At 33.6% G+C, this 14,409-nt stretch overlaps 1 protein-coding gene across 4 annotated transcripts in view; it reads left to right on the top strand.

Moving 5' to 3' along the window:
• The window catches only part of GARRE1 (granule associated Rac and RHOG effector 1), a 122,010-nt gene that overhangs the window by 30,307 nt on the left and 77,294 nt on the right, over positions 1 to 14,409 (top strand). For 3 of the 4 annotated variants that reach the window (XM_051979714.1, XM_051979713.1, XM_051979716.1), the window contains exon 2: positions 12,136 to 13,445. In XM_051979714.1, the coding sequence (XP_051835674.1) occupies positions 12,951 to 13,445 (495 nt within the window). In that variant the 5' untranslated portion in view covers positions 12,136 to 12,950. Of the gene's footprint in view, positions 1 to 6,039; positions 13,446 to 14,409 lie in introns of those variants that run through there. The other variant, XM_051979715.1, reaches the window with a different exon arrangement.

Raw genomic sequence — 14,409 nt, 5'->3', positions numbered from 1 at the left:
TAAATTAGAGTCAATTCTCTATATATTTTGAGGTCTTTATCAGAACCTTTGACTGTAAAAATGTTTTCCCAGTTTATTGCTTCCCTTCTAATCTTGTCTGCATTAGTTTTAATTGTACAAAAACTTTTCAATTTGATATAATCAAAATTTTCTCTTTTGTGATCAATAATGATCTCTAGTTCTTCTTTGATCATAAATTCCTTCCTCCTCCACAAGTATGAGAGGTAAACTATCCTATGTTCTTCTAATTTATTTATAATCTCATTCTTTATGAACTCATTTTGACCTTATCTTGGTGTAAGGTGTTAATTTGTGGGTCAATTCCTAGTTTCTACCAAACTGCCAATTTTCCCAGCAGTTTTTGTCAGTGAATTCTTATCCCTAAAGCTGGGGTCTTTGGGTTTGTCAAACATGAAATTATTAAAGTTATTGGCTATTTTGTCCTTTGAACCTAACCTATTCCACTGATCGACTAATCTATTTCTTAGCCAATACCAAATGGTTTTGGTAACCATGGCTTTATAATATAATTTAAGATCCGGTATAGCTAGGCCACCTTCATTTGATTTTTTTTTTCATTAATTCCCTGAGGCATTATTCTTAAAGAATATGCTAATAAAATTTCTATCGCCCTTGCTAGTAGACCCCATTGGACTAGCCCTAAAAACCTTTCCTTAAAATTAGGTCTTTATTATCTTTGGCTACCTGGCAAAATGCCTTTTTTCTCTCATTAAAACTCAGGAAATGGTCTGAGATGTGGAAAAATTGTGGTCTAAATCAGAAGAAGAATTAGGAAATACAAAATCTTTGAAGGCAACTAAGTGGGGAAAAGATAAAAACAATTTATATACAGTGTTTTATCCTATCTTAAAAAGCAACAAAAGGAAAATGGCCATGGTTTTTGCTAAGTTACAAACTACTAAGTTTGTCTAACAGCCTTTTTTTTTTTCAACATTTTTACAAATAAAGTAGAGCTTAATAATTTAAATTAAAACCTTTTTGTTTTATCTGAAACCTAAGGTAAGCTCAGCTTTGAACTAATGATATTAAAATAACTTCTTAAAAATCAGTATTTTTTTCTTCTACCACTGGCTTTTTACTGCCTTGTTCTTTCTCTGCTTCAACCTTGGTCACTATTGAGCTCTGCTAGAATAATACAAGGAAATGGTGACTGAGTATCATACTTAATAAGGATTGAACTTTCATAGGCTATTTAATCCAATTTCCTCATTTTATATATTAGGAAATTGAGCCAAAGAGCTTTAACAGCTTGCTCAAGGGAGGAACCCAGCATCCACCTTTGCAAAACCTTGTGTTCCAAATTGTCCTTCCTCTTTTCTTTCATCCTCCTCCCTAAGATAGCAGGCAAGCCAGTATTAAAAAAAAAAAAAATCGATCAAAGGGAAAAAACCATGAAAGGAAAAAAAACCAAACCACTACCACCACAACAAAGGTAAAAATACTATGCTTTGATCCACATTCAGTTTCCATAGTTTTCTTTCTGGATGCAGATGAGATTTTCCTTTCTAAATCTATTGGAGTGGCCTTGAATTACCACATTGTTGAAAAGAACTACATCTGTCATAGTTGATGATCACATAATCTTGTTGCTGTATACAATGTTCTCCTGGTTCTGCTCACTTCACTTAACATCAGTTCATGTAAAGCTTTTCCAGGCTTTTCTGAAATCAGCCTGCTTATCTTTTCTTATAGAACAAGAGGCAATTATAATCCAGCACTTAGCATAGTGCCTTAGATATCCCTTGCACTTAGTAAATATTTGTTCAACTAAACTGAATTAAGTTCAATTACCTTTTAAATAGCAATTATAAACTGAAGAAAGTCAATATATGGTCAAACTCTTGAATGTACATATATTTTTGGTTTTTTATTGCTTTTGTCTAAATCTAAATCTTTCATGCTCCAAGAGTGTTTATTAAACATGGTATAGTCTGATAAAAGAGGTGAAGGCAGCAGAAAATCTTTTTTCTTTGCACAAATTTCTGATAGCACTTTTCCTTGATAGTAGTATCCAGGGTCTATAGAAGGACAAACATCCTAGTTGAGAAAATATGAGAGAAAAATAGGATTGCTAGACTTGTTTTTGATTAGGGACAAAATTCTAAATTGCATTAGTAAGGGATTTTGATCACAAAGAGCCTGTATGACTTCATCAAGAACAGGTCATGCCAAACTAATCTCAGTTTCTTTTTGACAAGGTTATTAAACTAGGTATTCAGGGGAATGCTGTAGCTTTAGTTTACCTAGATTTTAGCAAAACATTTCATAGAATATCTCAGACTGTTCTTGTTGACAAGATAGAAAAATGAAGGTTAAATAATAGTATTGTTAGGTGAAATTCTAGTTGAGAGATTGAAGGTATATAGTAATCATTGTTAATTTCATGTCAGCTTGGAAGGTTACTTAGTAAGTAGCCCCAGAAATCTTGTTCCTGGTCATATGCTCTTTCAAATTTTTATCAGTAAGAAATAGAATTACAGTGGCAGAGTATCAGAAAGAAGTATAGCTTCCCTTTCTCTCATGAAGATTTAGAAAAATGTACCAGACTGAATTCTGAATGGTAAATCCAAGAAAAAGTCAGAGTGAGTCACTTTTCCAGTGGCTTAGGAAGACAGAGTCTAATCTAGGAATAGTGGGAATGTGATTTGGCCAGGAATGCATCGTGCAAAGAGCATTGTAGCACCCAGGAACTACTACAGAGTGAAATGAGAATCAAGAGAACAATTTATACAATAACAACAATATTGTAAAAACAAACATCTTTGAAAGACTTAGGAATTTGGATCACATAATGACTCATAACTAATAACTGTTTCAAAGGTAGCTACCTTTCTTTATAAAGGACATAGCTAATGTAGGAATTTGTTTTGCTGGACTACATATTTTTACAAAATTTTGTGGTTTTAGCTTTCTCTAATGATTAGATTAGAGTGGAGGAATGATGGGGAAGAGAATTTGGAACTGAAAAATCAAATTAAAAAAAAATATTTTTTTAAATTTCAGCAACTTGCCCAAAAAGCCCAATTGACATGTATAGGATCAATATTTACAATGTAGGCTAGGGTAGTTTTTCCTTAAAAAAAATTTCCTTAAAAGGAATTAAAATTTTCCTTGAAACTTAAATGTTTTAAAATTCTAAGATTCTGCCCACTGACATAGCTTCTGATACATACCAAAAGGCAGAAGTGTCTCTTAGGTCATCCATGGTTTACTAACATGGCTACTACAGAGGCAAGTGCTCAAGTAAAGCAATGTTTCATTCTTGGTCAGTATTCTTTCTATGTTATAGGTAAAGAAACCTTTTTTTAAATTAACTGTTGGATGTTTCATATGTCTCATTTTGTTTCATTTCTAATCCTTGAAACACCAGTCATGAATTGAGCCTGTTAAATCGAGTTTATTAAAATTGCATATGACCCAAAGCTGGAGGGATAGTTAACAAAGACATAGTTTGAGAGGATTAAAAAAATTTCAACAGGCTAAAATGTTGGGCAAAGTCTAATAATAGATACTTGTTGAATTTTAAATGCAGTTTAGCCAAAGAGAAGAGTTAAGACTTATTCTTTCCAGTTTTTCTAGTTGTCTCTTTCTTCCTACTCCTCCCTCCTTCCTCCAGATTTCTGGTTATTATCAGTTGTCCCCTAATTTTCAGATTCTTTTTATCTACTGATTCTTTCTTTGCCAGAATACTTCTCTACCTTGCATGCTCAGATTTATTTGACTGTGGATGTTTAGTCTTTTATCTCTCTCCCTTTTCACAGCCAAATTCTCTGTAGAAGGAGTTAAAAGAGCCATATTTGGAATCAGAGAATCGGAATTCAAAATATGCCTCTTTAACTTATTAGATGTGGAAACTTGAGAACAAGTCACATCAGCTTTTGGGACCTCAATTTTTTCTTCATTTGTAAAATGTGAGAATAGTATATTTTATAAGATCTCTTCTGGCTCTTAACCAGTGATTCTACAATCCTATAAAAAGCTATTTATATTCCTTGTCTCAATTTTTTGATCTCTCTTTTTACTTTTCAACCTCTATCAAATGTCTGTCTTCTGACCTTCCTACTCAACCTTACTCTTTTCAGGAATGCCAGTGAATCTTTTCTTAGTCCTCCTCTTTCTTGATCTCTTTGCTGCATTTGATATTGTTGACCATTCCTACTTTCTGGATATTCTCCTTTTTATGGGTTTTCTTAATATTGTTCTTACCTGATACTCTTTGTCTAATTGTTCCTTTGCAGAATTGTCATAGTGTATGGCCTGTCCTCTTATTTGTGAATGTCCTTAGTCATCTTACTATCTTGCGTTATATTTCACTCTTAGCGATCTATCTAGCCCCCATGGGTTCAGCTTTCTTCTTTATCCTTATTGTTCCCAAATATACATGTTTAACACTCCATTGTGTCCCACTTCTACTTCACCAGTTGCCTGCTGAACCTCTGCACTTTCATGTCCCATAATTTCAAACTCAGTATGTCTAAAACTGAATTCATCATCTTTCCCTTCTAATTTTCCCATTTCTTTTGAGGATACTACCATCTTTTTAATCCCAGATTTGTATTATTCTTAAATCAAAAAAGCTCTTCACTATCTATCTCTAGTCTCCTCACTAGCCATCTAATCAGTTGCCAAGTCTTGGCAGTTCTCACTTCACAGTATCTCTTCTCTCTATTCACACTACAGCTACCCATCAGACTTAACACCTTTCTTTTAATCCATAGCAATAGCCTCCTGATTATTAGCTGTTTCTATTGTCAACTCTATCTTCTAATCTATACAATTGCCAAATTTTATTCTGTAAGTACAGGTCTGATCATGTCACTTTCATGCTCAAGAATCTTCTTTGGCTTCCTTGATTGCCCATAGGATGAAATCCTACATTTAAACTCATCACATTTAACATTTAAACCCCATTAGCATTTAAAAACCATCACAATCTGACTCTAACCCATTTTCCTAGATTATTTTCACCTTTTTCCTGCTCTCTTATACTAAGTTCCAGCTTTTTACATCTCTGTCTTTGTGCCTTTGTGTAGACTGCCCTTCATGCCTGAAACTTTACTCCTCTTTACCAACTAGCTTCTTGGAAACCCTGAGTCCTTTTAAACCTCAGTTTGTGTCACTTCCTACATGATATTTTCCCCCTTACTCCAAATTTTTTGTCTTTGTATACCGAGAACCTGATATAGTGACTGGCATATAGAATGATCATCTAATAAAGCTTGTTGATTTTAAATGAAAGGCCTGTACTTGACTTAATACTAGTGATCTAAAAAAATCTAGGATTTGAGTGACTACGAACCAGATTGCCAAGCGTCAATAGTGTGATAGGGCATTCTGAAAAGCTAATGAGATCTGGCAGTATTAAAAGAAAACTAGAGAGGTCCTGGCAACACTGTACCCTGTCTGGCCAGACCACGTCTGTAGTATTATGTTTAGTTCTGGAACCTGCATTTTAGGAAGGATGTTGTTAAATAATAGTCACAACCACAGTATGACAAGTAGGACTGTGAAGGGCCTCAAATTCATGCAATTTGCAATTCCAGTGAAGAAACTGAAGATGTTTAGCTTGGAGTTATAGAATAGTTAGGAGAGTAACAGTAGCTGTCTTCTAGGAGAGGGGACTTGATTCTGTTTGGCTCTAAAGAGCGGAACTAGAAGCCATGAATTGAAAAAATGTAAAAGCCAGTTGTACTTTAGGGGAAAATTTCATAACTTTTAGAGCTATACAAAAGTGGAATAATCTGATTTGGGGGGTAAGTATCTTCCCCCTCCCCATCAGTATAGGTTTTCAAGCAGAGTTGAATCATCACTTGTCAGTTTTGTTGGTAAGATCCTTACTTAGTCATGGATTGAAATGCATTCTTTGAGCGCTATTCCAAATGTAAGATTCAATGACTCTATAAAATGATATTCATTGTTAAATAGAGCAAGATCTTGTATTTTTTATACCTCTTAGTTATAATTGTACAAATGTAGCATGCTGGAAAAAAACATTTCTTCTATGAACTCTTTATTCCTTTCTCATAGTTTTTCTGAAAATATAGTCAAAATGTTCATAGATTATATGCTTGTAGGTTTAGAGCTGAATTCAGAAGACTTTCAAAGTGGATTCTACCATTGCCTTTCTGGGTAATTTTCTTCTGCCACCAACCAGTACAGAAGAAGGATTTCTTCTCCAAAGACTGTGCCATCTTTTTTCATATCTTTCTTCTATAATATCCTAGCATAGATCGTCTGTAGTTTTAAAATTCATAAATTATCTTATTAATGTGCTGGGGAGTCTTGGGATATGGACTCTATACAGAGGAGTTCAATTGTAAGGACGTATTTTTGCCACCTGTTACCAATCTAGATCAACTTTAAAGATTATTACCCCTTCTTATTTCACTCAATACCATTCAGTAAACATTTATTAAGCATTTGCCTTATACAAGGCATTGTGGTAAGCTGTAACGCTAATAATAATAAATGTTACCTAATAAGTGATAATGATGACTTATCTATAGCACCTTGAGGTTCATAAAGTTCTTCCCTCACAATAACCTTATGAGGGAATACTTGGTAATATTTATATGCCTATTTTACAGCTCAGTCAGCTAAGTGACTTGCCTTTTAACACACATTTGACTCTTGAGTCAGTGATTTTTCAGCCTTCATCATATTGCACCTATGATAAAGACAGTTCTAAAGTTTTCTTTAAAAAAAAAAAAAATTTCGGGTGACAGTCCTAATACCAGAAGATTTAGGAAATATCTATCTCAAAGTCTATACAAGTTCTCCTTGACATAAAATTATTTTGGCTTCAAATAAGAAAAATGTAATTTTTAAAAATGGCTCTCAGAATTTTAAGCTAAAATGCAAATGAAATATTTATTTGGAATAATAGGAATATCTCATTAGGGAACTAAGATAATCTTTCTGTGTTAGATTCAAGGGCTTGAAGGCCTGTCTTGTTTTGTTTGGCCCTAGAATACAGATCCAGGAAGCAATGAGGCTAAGTTGGAATGAGGTAAATTTAGGCTTGACCAGCAAACTTCCAAATAATTAGAGCCATTTGAGCTGCTTTGAGAGGTGGCAGGTTAGAGAAATGTTAACATATTGAATTATTATTATTTTTTTTATTATAGCTTTTTATATACAAAACATATTAATGGGTAATTTTTCAACATTGACCCTTACAAAAACTTTTGTTTTTAACTATTCCCCTCCTTGCCTTCATCGCCTCCCTTAGATGGCAAGTAGTCCCATACATGTTTAATATGTTAAAGTATATGTTAAATACAATATATGTATACATATTTATACAGTTATCTTGTTGCACATGAAAGATCGAATTTAGAAAAAAGGTAAAAATAACCTAAGAAGAAAAAAACAAAAATGCAAGCAACCAATAACAGAAAGAGTGGAAATGTTATGTTGTGGTCCATACTCATTTCCCAGTATTCTTTCTCTGGGTGTAGCTGGTTCTGTTCATTACAGATCAATTGGAACTGATTTAGATCCTCTCATTGTTGAAGAGGGCCATGTCCATCAGAATTAATCATCACATAGTATTGTTGTTGAAGTGTATATTGATCTGGTTCTGCTCAATTCACTTAGCATCAGTTCATGTAACATGTTGAATTATAAGAAGAAATCCTAGAAACAATAAATAGTTAAAGATAATGATGCCTTAAAGAACAAGATTATAAATAAATTAGAGGAACATAGGATAGTTTATCTCTCAGACTTGTGGAGGAGAAAGAAATTTGTGACCAAAGATGAACTAGAGACCATTACTGATCACAAAATAGAAAACTTTGATTATATCAAATTAAAAAGCCTTTGTACAAACAAAACTAATGCAAACAAGATTAGAAGGGAAGCAACAAATTGGGAAAACATCTTCACAGTTAAAGGTTCTGATAAAGGCCTCATTTCCAAAATATATAGAGAACTGACTCTAATTTATAAGAAATCAAGCCATTCTCCAATAGATAAATGATCAAAGGATAGGAACAGACAATTTTCAGATGATGAAATTGAAACTATTACCACTCATATGAAAGAGTGTTCCAAATCACTATTGATCAGAGAAATGCAAATTAAGACAACTCTGAGATACCACTACACACCTGTCAGATTGGCTAAGATGACAGGAAAAAATAATGATGAATGTTGGAGGGGATGCAGGAAAACTGGGACACTGATGCATTGTTGGTGGAGTTGTGAACGAATCCAACCATTCTGGAGAGCAATCTGGAATTATGCCCAAAAAGTTATCAAACTGTGCATACCCTTTGATCCAGCAGTGCTATTACTGGGCTTATACCCCAAAGAGATACTAAAGAAGGGAAAGGGACTTGTATGTGCCAAAATGTTTGTGGCAGCCCTTTTGTAGTGGCTAGAAACTGGAAATTGAATGGATGCCTATCAATTAGAGAATGGCTGGGTAAATTGTGGTATATGAATGTTATGGAATATTATTGTTCTGTAAGAAATAACCAGCAGGATGAATACAGAGCGGCTTGGAGAGACTTACATGAACTGATGCTAAGTGAAATGAGCAGAACCAGGAGATCATTATACACTTCAACAACGATATTGTATGAGGATGTATTCTGATAGAAGTGGATTTCTTTGACAAAGAGACCTAACTGAGTTTCAATTGATAAATGATCGATAGAAGCAGCTACATCCAAAGAAAGAACACTGGGAAACAAATGTGAACTATTTGCATTTTTGTTTTTCTTTCCGGGTTATTTTTACCTTCTGAATCCAATTCTCCCTGTGCAACAAGAGAATTGTTCGGTTCTGCAAACATATATTGTATCTAGGATATACTGCAACATATCTAACAAATATAGGACTGCTTGCCATCTAGGAGAGGGGGTGGAGGGAGGGAGGGGAAAAATTGGAACAGAAGCGAATGCAAGGGATAATATTGTAAAAAAATTACCCTGGCATGGATTCTGTCAATATAAAGTTATTATTAAATAAAATAAAATATAATATAAAAAAAAAGAAAAAAAATTAAAGATAATGATGCCCAAAGACTCCAGCTTTTGGGATAAGAATTCATTGTTTGACAAAACCTGCTGGGAAAATTGGCAGTTTGGCAGAAACTAGGCATTGACCCACACTTAACACCTTACACCAAGATAAGGTCAAAATGAGTTCATAAAGAATGAGATTATAAATAAATTAGAAGGACATAGGATAGTTTACCTCTCATACCTGTGGAGGAGGAAGGAATTTATGACCAAAGAAGAACTAGAGATCATTATTGATCATAGAATAGAAAATTTGGATTATATCAAATTGAAAAGTTTTTGTACAAACAAAACTAATGCAGACAAGATTAGAAGGGCAGCAATAAACTGGGAAAACATTTTTACAGTCAAAGGTTCTGATAAAGGCCTCATTTCCAAAATATATAGAGAATTGACTCTAATTTATAAGAAATCAAGCCATTGATAAATAGTCAAAGGATATAAACAGACAGTTCTCAAAGGACGAAATTCAAACTATTTCTAGTTATATGAAAAAATGCTCCAAGTCATTATTAATCAGAGAAATGCAAATTAAGACAACTTTGAGACACCACTACACATCTGTCAGATTGGCTAGAATGACAGGGAAAGATAATGTGGAATGTTGGAGGGGATATAGGAAAACTGGGACACTGATACATTGGTGGTGGAATTGTGAATACATCCAGCCATTCTGAAGAGCGATTTGGAACTATGCTCAAAAAGTTATCAAACTGTGTATATCCTTTGATCCAGCAGTGTTACTTCTGGGCTTATATTCCAAAGCGATCTTAAAGAAGGGAAAGGGACCTGTATGTGCAAGAATGTTTGTGGCAGCCCTTTTTGTAGTGGCCAGAAACTGGAAACTGAGTGATTTGGAGAATAGCTGAATAAATTGTGGTATGTGAATATTTTGGAATGTTATTGTTCTGTAAGCAATGACAAGCAGTATGATTTCAGAAAGGCCTGGAGAGATTTACATGAACTGATGCTGAGTGAAATGAGCAGGACCAGAAGATCATTATGTACTTCAACAACAATACTATATGATGATCAATTCTGATGGATGTAGTCCTCTTCAACAATGAGATGAACCAAATCAGCTCCAATAGAGCAGCATTGAACTGAATCAGCTACACCTAGCGAAAGAACTCTGGGAGATGATTATGAACTACTACATAGAATTCCCAATCCCTCTATTTTTGTCCACCTGCATTTTTGATTTCCTTCACAGGAAATGTGTGTAATACATAGTACACAAATATGTGTACACAAATAGTGTACACTTAGTGTACACTATTTCAAAGTCTGATTCTTTTTGTACAGCAAAATAACTGTTTGGACACGTATCATATTTTGCATTTAACATATGCTTTAGCATATTTAACATGTGTTGGTCTACCTGCCATCTAAGGGGGCGGCGGGGGGAGAAGGAGGGAAAAAATTGGAACAAAAGGTTTTGTAACTGTCAATGCTGAAAAATTACCCATGCATCTATCTTATAAATAAAAAGCTATAATAATAATAATAATAAAAAAAAGATGACAACAGCAAAACCACAAAATTTAATGGAATGCAGCTAAAGTAGTTGTTCAAGGAGCATTTATATTTCAGAAACATGTTATTAGCAAAATAAATTTAGAGAATGAAGTGAGCATACAATTAGATTAGAAAATAATTTGGCAATTCTGAAACAAATAGAAAAGTAGCCATCTTAAAACAGAAGAGAAATAGAGAAACTTAAAAGTATAGAACTCGGTGTTTAAGATCTGGTATTTTGAAAAGACTAATAAAATTGATGAACCAGTTATTAACCTTATCAACAATAAGATTCGAAAATCAAATTACAAAAAAAGGCATTAAACAAGTTCACAACAGAGAAGAAATAAACTTATCAGAAATTACCATATGTAATTATATGCCAGCAAAACTGAAAATTCAAAAGAAATTGATAAATACATATCTACAAATATATAATACCCAAACTAATAAAACAACAGAAAGAGAGCTTAACATCATGTTGGGGAGGGGGGGAAATCACACATATAGAATTCCAGAACCATAAAGTTAGGGATCCCACAAAATCATAATATTAAAGACTTTCTAGCAGGCTTTAGTTCTTCATTTTGTTTTACAGATGAAAAAGCAGATACAAAATTGGCAAGGTTACTCCCTCAAGGTCACTGAAATGTAGCTAAGTGGAATTTAAAGATTACGTCCCCTGACCTTACATCAAATCCAGCGCACTTTCTCATGTGTCTAGCCACCTCCTCGTTCTTTACTATTTGTTTCTACTTCTGATGAGTTGTTTCTCATTCCTGTCTGACACTTTCTGATCTATTGTTTAGTTATAGTTGATCATAATTAAAATGCACCACATTTTATTTGTCCATAGAAAATTATAATTCAGTACATTTCAAACTCAGTACAAATTATATGGGATATTGTGATTCTTCATTAAATATACCTTTGAAAGCCATATTTTGATGAAGTCAGATAAGTGGTGAAAACAATATCTAAACACTAGCATTGAGTTGAGAGAACTTTATTCTCTCTATTTTGTGTTAATTATTTTATTCCCATTATCTGTTGTTTCAAATACAAAACATAAACTTTGACTTAAAGAAGTATTCTCCCTTATTTGTTTAGTGTTCCAAAGTCAATTCTTTTATTAAGGGGACTGCAGGAGGCAATCAGGTCTGAAGTCAGATTTGAATTCAGATCCTCTTGACTCCAGGGCTGGTATTGAATCAATTCTTTGGAAGGAAAAGAACTGCAGTATTTTTCTGTTATGCAAAACTTAGTATGTTTGTGTACATTTTTTAAGTATTCACACTAGCATTTTTGGAAATGGTTCTTATTAATTTCAGTTTCAGATTTAGTAGTTTTAAATTGTTATCCTGTTAATTTCCTATTTTGGGCCTAGAACTTGGAAAACTTTAGTAGTTGCAAATTTCTAAAAATATTATAAGGCAGTCTTTGTATTTGATTTTTGTTAACAGATTGACTCTAAATAGAAAAAAAATAGCACAGAAATGGTTAAAATTTGAACAGAAACTACTCATTGTTCTGTAACCTTCTTAACTTTTTTTTCCTTTTGCAGGAAATGACCTAAAGGCCTTACCAATACATTTGTGCATTCTTGCCTCAGACCTAACAATTAAGCATAAACTCAATCTGGAAACAACACTTATTAATGTTACAAAGGAAACAACTACCTCAGAAAACAGAAGGAAAGGAAGAGGCAGCTGAGCAACTTGAAATAACAAACACTCCCAATTTTTAATAACTTGATTTAAGAAAAAAGAAGACATTTTATTTTTTTTCCTGCAGCGTTAAGAAGAAACACTACAGGTAAATGGATTTGGCAGACAGGCTCTGTCAAAATTATGCAGAGAGCTGATCTGTCAAAGGACTTAGTTTAAAATAAAGATTCTCTGCACAGCTTTTATAGTCGCTGTTGATCAGTGTGTGGGTTTTTGTTTCTTTTTGCTTTATTTTTCTGATACGTTAATGGAAAACATTAAGATACTGCATTTTAAAAATTAAGGTTATTTTCTGCCAGTATAAAAAGTATCAAGTGGCAAAATATTCTGGCAAAATAATTATAAGTAAAAGATTTTCTTTGTTTGAAAATTGCATCCTCTTATGGAGAGAGTAGAATACTAAACAGGAAAGACTTTTAGTTTTCATTTTTGTGAATTGTTTCTGCAGCAGGGCTGCATTGGAAACATTGACACCGCAAACCTGCCACTCTACTTGTTGCTGAGATACACTGTGGAGATATCTGCCTATTGGAAATGCCTTTTATGGAACTTTTGTTTGCAGTTCTCTATTGTTATTATACATAACTACAATTCTCAAGGAAGAGAATTGAAAAACTGATTAATTCAAGAACTTTTGGACAATTTCTTACTTATGTATTGTTGTAGTGCCCAGGAAAGTAAAATGGACTACAAGCGACGCTTTTTGCTTGGCGGGTCCAAGCAGAAAGTGCAGCAACACCAGCAGTATCCAATGCCTGAGCTAGGGAGGACCCTGAGTGCCCCCCTGGCAACAGCTGCCTCAGCATCCCCTTTGGTCTCTGCAGCTGCTGCAAATAGCTGCAACCATGCTGTAGCCCACACTACTCCAATTGCAGACATCCAGCAGGGAATCTCCAAATATCTGGATGCACTCAATGTGTTTTGCCGTGCAAGTACTTTTCTTACAGACCTTTTCAGCAATGTATTTAGGAACTCTCCCTATTCAAAGGCAGCTATGCAACTGAAGGATGTGCAGGAGCATGTCATGGAAGCAGCCAGTAGACTGACAGCAGCAATAAAACCAGAAATAGCAAAAATGCTGATGGAATTGAGCTCTGGAGCTGCTAACTTTAAAGATCAAAAGGAATTCAGTCTCCAAGATATTGAGGTAGAGTACCCTTTTATGTGCTATATAAAAAGTTAAATTTATCTGGGAAGACTAATTACAAAGGCAAGTAGATTAATTTTTTTTGCTAAATAAACCTAGCTTTACTAGCTCTTTATAATATATTTTCTTATTCAATGAAGTGCTGTCTTAGTATGTTGATTCTTAATCTTTCATTAGATTTTATGTTAAGTGTAAGATATTTGTTTACTAAGTGAATGTTTTTATTTTCAATTGAATATGTTTTTATAGTTTTAAAAATTATGACTTTTTTCATGTTCTTACCTTTTACCTTACTAAGTTCTAAATAAATTTCTGAAAGAAAAGTTATTTACTCCAGTTTATTTGCATTCTGAAAGGTATCTTGGAATAATTGGTCATGGAATCAAAAAGACCTGGATTCAAATCCTGCCTCTGATATTTATTGACCGTGTGATCATAGGCAAGTTACCTAGTTTCTCAGTGATGGAGGCAACTCTGTAAGACTGTAAGAGTTGCTACAAAGGAATTATCTATGATCAGTGAACAGTGAAGGGGATTTCTACACCAGGATTTTCCTACCCTGAAATTACAGGTCTGAAAGCAGAAAAAGCACTTTGCATTATATTATACTTAGCATAGTGATTGTTATATTATAGATACTCAATAAATATTTTTTTGCTTATGTGTTTCCTTTGTGAATTGTGAGACTGTTTTGAATTAATAATATTAATTACTAACAGTAGATATTTAAGTAACAACTTGAAAAGCTTTTCATATGTTCTTTCATTTGATTTTTAAGAAATAATGTGAAATAAGGAGTGCAGTTATTATTGTCTTAATTTACTTTCTTATTAAAGTGTGTAGAAAAATAATTTGGCAACCAACAAAGCACAACAAAAATAGCTAGAAAGAGAAATTTCATTCAAAATAATTACAAATACTGTAAAATGTTAACAGAATTCCTATGGAGTTATAAAAGTCAAGA

This window comes from Antechinus flavipes, chromosome 2 (assembly GCF_016432865.1).
Source record: "Antechinus flavipes isolate AdamAnt ecotype Samford, QLD, Australia chromosome 2, AdamAnt_v2, whole genome shotgun sequence".
NCBI lineage: Eukaryota > Metazoa > Chordata > Mammalia > Dasyuromorphia > Dasyuridae > Antechinus > Antechinus flavipes.
Note: the sequence above shows the minus strand (reverse complement) of the source record. Positions and strands in the feature narration are given on the sequence as shown.